General features: G+C 35.3%; 1 protein-coding gene across 2 annotated transcripts; it reads left to right on the top strand.

The window, feature by feature from the left end:
- The first annotated feature begins 5180 nt into the window (after positions 1-5180).
- LOC116198061 (protein GLUTELIN PRECURSOR ACCUMULATION 3) lies at positions 5181-10460 on the top strand. Of its 2 annotated transcripts, none has more exons than XM_031528377.1 (16): positions 5181-5353; positions 5475-5572; positions 6259-6397; positions 6485-6513; positions 6616-6712; positions 6796-6851; positions 7004-7111; positions 7529-7585; positions 7701-7792; positions 8055-8139; positions 8628-8780; positions 8945-9045; positions 9313-9474; positions 9582-9694; positions 9842-9932; positions 10092-10460. In XM_031528377.1, exons 1-16 carry the CDS (start codon positions 5292-5294, stop codon positions 10149-10151), a joined length of 1503 nt encoding a protein of 500 aa, XP_031384237.1. In that variant the 5' UTR covers positions 5181-5291; the 3' UTR covers positions 10152-10460. The 2 variants fall into 2 exon arrangements, with proteins under 2 accessions (XP_031384237.1, XP_031384238.1); XM_031528378.1 differs by having other exon boundaries at positions 5211-5353; positions 5464-5572.
- The last annotated feature ends 30 nt before the right edge of the window (positions 10461-10490 follow it).

Raw genomic sequence — 10490 nt, 5'->3', positions numbered from 1 at the left:
TTGAAGAAGAAGATAAAAAAATAATAATTATGTTGTTGAAATAAAGAAAAAATATTGAAATTGAGGAAAAAAATGCTAAGTAGTTGAAAGAATTTAATATAAAAATTTAATTTAAATAATAGATAAGAAAAAGTATGAGAGAGAATTTGAAGTAAAAAAATAAAGAATAATTATTATATTGTTGAATTGTTGGAAAAGTATAATTAAATTAAGATAGGAAAAATCTAACTTTGTTAAACATAGCAGACATAATCGACGGGAACTGCTCAGTGTTTTTTCCTTTTAAGAATGTGGTGGGAGGTCTCTCTCTCTTGAGGGGACTAGGAAGTGATCACTTTGATTATGCAATCTAATTATGGAGATGGGCCAATGCATTTAGTTCTGTATGTCGCAAGTAATCATGATGATAGTCGCTTGATTACTAGGCATAATCAGAAATTTTCATCTTAAAAGTTAATATTTTAATAATTACTACTTCAGAAAATATATAAAATAAAATAGATATTTTGAATTTTACAATTTATCTATTATAAATCTACATCATTATTATTATATATATATAGAAGGATGAAACTCAAAATAATATTTCTCTTTTTTTTTGCATAACGATGGTGTTCGAGCTTTCATTCGTAGGTGGTCCAATAAGAAGAATTATCATGCATAGTTTTCAAGTGTGACTCAAACTTGAAATTTGTCTCAGAAAATCACTCCCTTCAACTATAATCCTATTGATTGATATTTCATTATATTTAATAATTGCAATACTACCATTTCCATGTATTTGGATGAATTGACCCTATTTAGTCGATCGTATACTCCCGATGAGTTATACGGATCAACTTTTTCAATGTACATAGAAAACTGCACTTCCAATATATATACAATTAATATTATGTCAGCAGTATGCCGCGGGTCTGAAACCTGTCTCAAATTATTTATTGAATACATGAACTATCAAGAAATTATTATTTCTTATACTTTTTTGCTGAATAAATTATTTTTTATACATGCTTATTCAATAATGATGATAAGATCTTAAGATAATGTATTTAGAGTGTTCATGGGTCTATGAAGTTAAACTCCCAATAGTGGAACTGGGAAGAGGTTTCCCTTTGGTAACCTAAACTAAAAAAACAATAATTGCATATATTCTAATTTGTATATCTAATATTTTCGAAACAAAATTTCTTAAGGTTTTTCTAGACAAAGTTGGGGGAAAATTTTATTTAGAAGTAATTGATAGACCATAATGACTAGATCATTCACCTTGACGGGTCAATCGAATTAAAAAAAATTAAAAGATAAAACAGTCGTGAAGGCACTAGTCCATAATGACAGGATCATTTGTCCCGATGGCCAAACGAATTACACTTTTACCTTGTTTGGGTCGAATTTAAAAATACTAAGATAGAGGAAAAAAAAGAGTGAAAATTTTAAAAATTGCAAATAAAAGAAAAAGTAACTGCCACGAGAGAGCTCGCTAGGTGGTTCCCAAATGGGACTAAAAGTCACATATTTCTATGATTTAATAATACATAATTGGACCCAAAAAATTTGTTTTCACGCATAATTATAATCTAGAAATGTGGTTTAACAAACAATTTGGGACCTTGGTTGGCAATTAAAATATATATATATATATATATATATATATATATATATAACTACCATGTTGCCTCCATAATCTTTCACAATTGCTGGACTAGCGCTTTTTAATTGTTGACTCTGTGAATAAAAAATGAAGTACCAAATTTAATCTTCGAATTTACATAGGGAAACTAAAGTAATCTCATTTACGCACGAAGCAGATCGGGAGGCCTAGTTTCTATCTTATATTTTGTATATTATATTATATTATATTATTTAAGGGAACTTTTCATGTTATAACTGCCACATGAATTCCCTATACTCATTGTAAAAATAATAACAATTTATTTACTCCATTAAAAATATGGCTGATTTTGTAAAAATGTAAATTAAAATAACCTTCCAATCACCTCACAAGGCACTTCCCATAATTCTCCATCACTTTAGTTTGACTGAAAAAGAAAAAGAAGAAACCTTATCCCTCATCACTTTTCTTTTATATTTGTGGCAAAAAATAATAATAACAGAAAATTCATGAAAGTGTCATATGGCTTCATGTGCAAGAGTTTTTGTTTTCATGCATAATTATAATCTTGAAATGTGGTTTAACAAATAATTTGGTACCACGGGTTGACAATTAATAAAATATTTTTTTTAAAATCTCACCACTATGTTGCCTCCATAATCCTCCACAATTGTCCCATTGATGCTTTTTGATTGTCGATTCTGTGAATAAAAAATGAAGTACCAAATTTAATCATCAAATTTGCACAGAGAAACTAAAGTAATCTCATTCTTGCACAAACTCGGGTCGGGAGGCCTAGTATCTATCTTATATCTTATATTTTATATTTTATACTATATTATTATTGTTTAAGGGAATTTTTCATGTAACAACTACCACGTGAATTCCCTATAATCAAACTTACTATAAAAATAACAACAATTTATTTACTACGTTAATAATATGGCCGATTTTGGAAAAATGTAAATTAAAATAAGGGTAAATTGCACTGGTGGTCCAAAATATTTTACAAATGTTTCATTATGGTCCAAAAAGTTTTTTTCGCTACATAATGATACAAAATGTTTTAAAGTTGCTTCATGATGGTACAAACCGTCAACTCGAGCTTGACGCCGTCAAGCCGACGCTGACGTGGCTACTACGTGTCACCTCCTTGCTGATGTGGCCAAAAAATTTTAAATAATTCTAAAAATTTTAAATTTTTAAAACTTTTAAAAATAATTTTAAACTTTTAATTTAAAATTTAAAATAATTTTAATATTAAATTTAAAATTTTATAAAATTATTTTTAAAAATAAAAAATTATTTAAAAAATTTAACATTTTTTTAATTTTTTTTCTAAATTTTTACTCTTTTTTTGTTTTGTTTTTTTTTATTTTTATATTTTTAAAAAAAAAATTAAATTTTTTAAAAATAATTTTAAAATTTTCAAAATTTTAAAATAATTTTCAAAATTTTAAAATAATTTTTTATTTTTTTTCAAAATTTTTACTCTTTTTTTGTATTTTTTAAAATTATTTTTGGTATTTTTTTGGACTTTTAAAATTTTATTTTCTCTTAAATGACGTGACGCACTATGATTGGTTCCACGTAACAAAAGTGACACATAGGACGCGCCACGTCAGCAAAATGTTAACGGCGTTAGGGCCAATTAACGGTTTGTACCATCATGAAACAACTTTAAGACATTTTGTACTATCATGTAGCGAAAAAATTTTTTTGAACCATAATAAAATATTTATAAAATATTTTGGACCACCGTAACAATTTACCCTTAAAATAACCTCCCAATCACCTCACAAGGCACTCCCCAAAATTCTCCATCACTTTAATTTGGCTTAAAAAGAAAAATAAAAAATTCTATCCCTCATCACTTTTCTTTTTATATTTGTGGCAAAAAATAATAATAACGGCAAAATCATGAGAGTGCCATGTGGCTTCATGTACACGAGTTTTAGTTTGGATTAAGATTAAGATTAAGATCAAGATCCTGTCATGCTTATTCCCTAAATATTCTACACCCTCTCGGAAACCAAGTAATACAAAGTACAAACATTTCAAAAGTCGTGTGTATCTATCTTGCACCTTTGGAAATATTTAATTTGGTGTGCCCTTTTTCGCAATGACATAAGTAGTTTATTAATGGAGAAAACTATTAACATCGTCAGTGAAGTTTATTACGGCCTCCGGTTTGATCCTCGAAGAAATTTTGCCATCAATCTGGTCTCTAATGTTTTATTTTTTTCTGTGAAAATGCTTCATTGTTAAAACGGCCAAAAATTTAAGTAACCTCCTACATGCATTAACGCCGTCACTTAATCTGTCAAATTTCAAAAATGACCTCGTTTTGCTCTTTTAAAAAATTAAAACTTAAATAATAATTTATTTTAAAAAGAGGGGAGGTCTGAAAGGGAGAGGGACCATTGGGGACAGTTCCGATGGAGGCTCCACCACCGGCGACCTCATCCGGCAGGAAGTTGCTGTCTAGCCTGAGCTCCCCCTCAGCTCTCTCACTATCGAAACAGAGTGAGATTGGAGGGGAAGCTCATGAGGCCTCCCCCCACCGACCTTGCCTGGGGCCTCCGTGAACTTGCCCGGTGGAAAGGTCGCCGGTGGGAAGCCCCACCCAATCTCCCTTCTCCCTATTTTGTTCAATTTAAAAAGAAAAGTATATGTAAAACATGATCGTTTTTTACTATAATTATTCTTCGAATTATTTTTTATATCGTTAGTCCACGTAGAAAGTCATGTCAAATTTCCGTCACTCTAAGTTAATGCTGGACTGTTTTGACAGATGGAATAGAACATCATATTGCCTTTTTCTTCTGATTGTGGCTTGTCAGTCGCCCTATTAATCCAATAGTTTCTTCTTTAATTTTACTGGATCTCAACGGCCTTCCATAAGCCCTTGCAATTCTTTATCTCCAATTCCGTATAGTTTTATTTATCATTTATTTTTCTACATTCATATTGGTATCGCCCATCGTTTGCCTCCAAGAAAAACGTTGCTCTTCTTCCAACTGGTATTCTCATTGACGAGGATATAGTAGCGAGGCTAAGCTTTAACCATGGCTTCCAAAACCGAACAGGAGCTGTTCATATTGCCGTGCTTCTTTTGCTAGTATAACAACAATTATGAGTGCTAATATTCGTGCCCAAATTAAGTAATCCAAGGAACTTTAATGTACTAACAAAGTATTGGTTCAATGATAAACAACTCTAAACAATGGTAAACAACTCTAAACCCCGTAAGGAGAGCACAAGTGTGAGTCATGGGAAGCGCACTTATTGAAAATGAGAATAACTTTTAATATTCGATCTCCCATAATTATGAGGATAATATCTCCCACACTTTTTAAAGAAAAGGAAACTTTGATGCTACAAATCGTGTATTTTTACTGGCTTGAGATCAGGCCCACCACGGAGTGGATGGATCAATAATTGGGCTCAAGCCCAGCCAAGGAGATTACTATTTACTACTCGCATATGTCGGGTTCGGGTCAAACCCGTTTAGCCAACTCGGTAAGGAAAGGACACAATCGACTCACCGACCGGAGTTTCTTTTCTCGCCGGCGACGGTTATCTTCGACGTGAATCACAGCAGCAGACACTGATCTCAGCTCAGCTCTCCCTGAAAGAATCTGAGCTTCCTTCCATCACGGAGAGAGAGAGAGAGAGGATGCACTCCTGGGTTCGAGCTTCTTCCTCCGATTTCAGTGGCTCTCTTCCTCCGTCCCGCAGGTCTCTCTCTCTCTCTCTCTCTCTCCTCCCCCCTTCCTTGCTGTCAGCTACACTTGGAGATCGCTCGGTGACTGGATACATATTCTGTTGTGTCGATTGATGCCAATTAGCTATGTTGCAGCGGCCATACTGCGGTCAACATCGGCAAGTCGAAGGTGATCGTGTTCGGCGGTTTCATCGACAAGCGATTCCTCAACGACATCTTCGTCTACGATGTCGGTACGCTTCCATATCTTTGCCTTTCTTATTGTTCCGTCGATCAATTTTATGTCCTGGACAGTTCGTTAACTTCTTTAGGTGGCTCGTGATCCTCCTCGGTTGATATGATTGCTCTTGTTATTCTGACAGCTCCGAATTTCTCAAGTTTATGCCCAATCTATCGCTTTTTGTACAGTTTGTTTGCTATCATTTGCTTACCTGATGCCATTGCTTGCTTTTATGTATCTATCAATCTGCTTGAGGTGTTTGAATGTACTTCAGTGTGTTGTGACAATTGCCTTCGATTTCTTGAACGTCTTCAAATCGGTTGGAAAAGTTGAAGTTTTGAATTATCACTTGTTGCTCTGCTTGCTGATTGTCATATTTAATCTGCACACGGTTCTAGGAAATAACGTTTCGTTTATCTTCTCAAAATTTGTCCAATCCGGTGCTTATTTATGTTCAGTTTCCACTTACTGAGAGGGGTTATATTGCGCTTAGTGGTCCTCCAGAGAAGACCAAAATATAATTTAGCTTATTTTCGGACATTGAATCAAATGCTTTCCCTGTGATAATTTGATTAGTAAGATAGTCAATGATTATACGCATTCGCCTTTGTCCTCCAACATTATTTCTTGTTCCAGTGGAGCATTATTTGATGGTAAATGGTAACGATAATTTATGCTTTTCCATGATGACTGCCTCAGAGAACAAAGTGTGGTTTCAGCCTCAGTGTACTGGAAGTGGGGCTGATGGGCAAATTGGTCCTAGCCCCCGAGCATTTCATGTTGCTGTTTCAATTGATTGTCATATGTTCATATTTGGGGGACGCTGTGGTAGCCAAAGGTATGCATTAATCCTCTAGTTGTTCTGTTATGTGCTTTATGTTGCTGCATCATATATCTAATGCTCATGCCGGTCATTAACTTTCAGATTGGGTGATTTCTGGGTTCTTGATACTGGTAAGATTTTCAATAAATAACCATATTGCTCGATAGTCTTTTATGATAAAGAATTTCTGATATGATGAAGTTGAATATTGTGCGAGTTTCTTCCTGTTCCAGATATATGGCAATGGACAGAACTAACAAGCTTTGGTGACTTGCCTTCACCAAGGGATTTTGCTGCTGCTGCTGCAATTGGCAACCAAAAAATTGTTATGTGAGTGTTACTGAAGTGTCTTTCATATGTTTGGTTGCAGAGGGTTCTGTTATCTTAATGTGATATATTATATGCTTCTGCAGGTATGGCGGATGGGATGGTAAAAAATGGTTATCGGATGTATATGTCTTGGATACAAGTAATTTCCTTGCATTTATTAAAGTGGTTATATATGTTTGTCTGTAAATGTAGATACGGTTACATATATATAAATATGTGTCTGTGTGTAAATTTAACTTTTTATTCTTTAAATGCAGCTAAACTGTTGTGTGGTCATGTTGTTTTTGACAGTCTCACTGGAGTGGACGGAGCTTTCAGTGACAGGATCACTGCCACCTCCTAGATGTGGCCATACAGCTACTATGGTTGAGAAACGTCTACTTGTTTATGGGGGCAGAGGTAACATGAAATTGTTTGCTCTTTTTTTTTTTTGGGTTACTAAGTGAATTGGTGTAGCTGCCCCTCCGCAACACTGCAAGATATTAATCCAACTTCTTTGAAGCAGATGGGTGTTTGGATCATTTGAAGTGCTTTTCATCGTTGCGTCTCCTTCTAGTTCTTTTCTGCGTCCCTTTATGTTCAATTGTCTAAAATATTATTGTATTCTCACCTGAATCTGCATGAGGCTTCTTAAGTGAAGCAAAAAAAGAGTTGGAAAACCTGAGATGTGAGAGCTGGGATGCTCAACTTCTCAAAAATGTATTGAGTTCAAATGAGTCATAATGGTTAAATAAGTAATTTCCAGTAAAAACAGTTGCCATATCCTAGAAAGTTTACATCTTTCGCTCTAGCAATATAAGTTCTTCACTTTAACAGGAGGTGGCGGGCCAATCATGGGTGACTTATGGGCTCTCAAAGGCCTGATTGATGGAGGTTTGCTAATATTTTTCTTATATACAAATTTACGAGTTCATCTATTTTCAGCTTGTGATATTCTTCATTCTACAGCTGAGTTGAGTTTCTGTTATAATTTTTTGGTGGAAGGAAGAGAATGAAGCACCTGGGTGGACACAACTAAAGCTTCCTGGGCAAGCTCCTTCAGCCCGCTGTGGCCACACTATTACATCTGGAGGGCTTTATGTAATTACATCTCTGCATTTGGAAACATTATCATTCATTTTGGGCTTCAAGTTTCTGCTTTTATTTCATCCCTGCTGTTGAGACTGGGGGTGAACTATTTATTAGTGATGTTTGATGATGGAAATCTTACTCTTATTTTTCCTTCATAGACTCGTATTTTAGCTTGCTTTCTTTAAAACTTTGATGATGCACCGTTCTTTTCATTTGAAACCTTTTTCTGTTGATGATCTATGACTGTAACAAGTGCTTGTTCTCTTTACAGCTGTTATTATTTGGAGGGCATGGAACTGGTGGTTGGCTTAGCCGCTATGATATTTATTATGACGACTGTATTATTCTGGATAGAGGTAAGTGCTGCTCACAATTTCTTGTTGGACTCACTTTAGATTCCCAGTATGTCGACATTGAAGTTCCATTATGTTTTGAATTCTTAAGCTAAAACATCGACTTTATTGCTCATATTTTACATGATTATCCTTAATGAAGTGGTTTAACAATACTTAATCACCAAGGGGAAAAAAAAGTTGTAGTTTTGTATATAATATTAATTCCTGTTGATGATTCTATCACTTCTAAGAGAACTGTTGATCTATACATACGAAATGCGTACTTTTGAAGATTACATCCCTGTGGCAGTGGTTTATCAAAACTTAATCACCGGGGGGGGGGGGGGGGGGGGGGGGGGGGAGAAGTGGTTTTATATGAAATTTTTATTCCTGTTGATGATTCTATCACTTCTGAGAGAACTGTTGATCTATACATACGAAATGCGTACTTTTGAAGATTACATCCCTGTGGCAGTGGTTGTGTACTGAGTGTTTCCCTGTTCTTGAAGTGTCTGCGCAGTGGAAGAAATTGCCCATAAAAAATGAGCCCCCTCCAGCTCGTGCGTATCATTCTATGACATCTATTGGGTCCCGGCATCTGTTATTTGGTGGTTTTGACGGGAAAACAACATTTGGCGATATATGGTGGTTAGTTCCAGAAGGTAATGAACTGGCTGTCTAGCAATTGGAATGTAAAAGATGTGGAAGTATTGTTAATAGAAATGAAAGCATAACTGCCTTTTTTGGTCCAAGGGGATCATTACGCAGTTGATTTCTTATCAAGACCTGGAGTTTACTTGTACTTTAACAAGACTATTCCTTTTAGGTGATCCAATTGCAAAACGACCTGCTGAAGATCCGTCACCCGTTGTCCGTGAAGATAAGGATTTGGCATCGACAAACAATAATGACGAATCGACTCGAGAGGTATCAGGTCAAATCTTATCTTGGTAAACCGAAGATAATACCCATCTTGTGGATCACGTGATACATAAAAAAATAAAACCTCAGAAGCATACAAAGTACGTGACATGGAAGAATAATCCCCATCCTCAAGTAGTGAATTTCAACTCGAAATAATAAATTTAGGCTTGGTTAGGGTAGTCCTAGTCCAATGATTATACTAAATGTCAGGTGGAATTTGTGTGCTATATCCTTTACACATTCTTGTGCTTGATTCTGATTGCAAAACAGGAAAAGCAGGGGGTAGAAAATGCAGTCTCAGAATTGCGAAAGCGATTGGAAATATCCTCCTCTCTCTCTAGATTGGGTCCTCAAATCATAGATGAGTTGGAGGACAGAGAGTTTTGTGAATTGGCATCAACAATGATGGATGGAAAATCAAGCGGTGAAAAGGTTCATTTTTTTTTTCTTTTTCCTTCTCCCCGTGTTCCATTGACAACTCTGGACTTTTTTCCGCATCGCTTGGCAATTTTCAAGATCAACATTCACTTGTTGAACAGGACTCCAAAAAGGCACTTCGTGACCGCTGGAAGATAGTGGACCCTAAAGCTATACATCTCAAGGAGCTCGGGCCCTTGCTTCGTGATTACCAACGCATGATTTTCCATGAAGTGTAAGGATAATTATTCTCTCTGCCCGTAACTCACCCACCATGATTGCTGTAGTTTTTGTTAGCGTCAATAGATATTGGCATATTGCCTGCTTTCCTCCTCTCTATCCATTGTCTGCTTGTTCTTATTACCATTTCTATTTCTGTTAGAGCAAATAAAGAATCGGATCCACAAACAATTGAGTCTGAACTACGAAGGATGGAAGCACATCGATACTATCATTTGAAAAGTGCATCCCAGGTAGCTGCTAGTTTTTTCACTTCACAGTAATATGATTAGAAAACCTAATAAATTTACGGGTCTCAAAGTTATAGATTAGCTGTCTTGAGCCAGCAAAATTTTTGATAATTGATTAGATCTTAATATTTTCCCCATCTTAATGGTGTGTTTTGCTCTCAGCTGCGCATGGATGATATTCCAAAGCTGCTGGAAGAGTACAAGAAACTTACAGACGATTGAGCCAAACGTAGTTTCCGACATTTTGCTGCGCTTTTCAGAAGTAATGGAGGTACGCCCGAAGAGATTTTCCATCTATTTCTTAAAATTCCTCGACCAAGCAAACTATCGCAAGAATGTGTCTGTCTTCTGCGGCCCAGTTTGTAAACTTCTATGTTGTACATGTATGGATTCACTTACAAGGATTTGTGTACGCTCATTGTTGAAAAACTTATGTCAGCAGCTAAATTTATTACATTTATCCGAGGATGAAGGACTCTTTGTTACACGAAAATATAGTGTCAGAGGGGAAATTGATTTCCCCTTCTTCCATTGGATGTGATCGTAGGGATCATTGTTATG

The sequence above is a fragment of the Punica granatum genome, chromosome 2 (genome assembly GCF_007655135.1).
Source record: "Punica granatum isolate Tunisia-2019 chromosome 2, ASM765513v2, whole genome shotgun sequence".
Taxonomy (NCBI): Eukaryota; Viridiplantae; Streptophyta; class Magnoliopsida; order Myrtales; family Lythraceae; genus Punica; species Punica granatum.
This window is presented reverse-complemented; position numbering and strand designations above follow the sequence as displayed.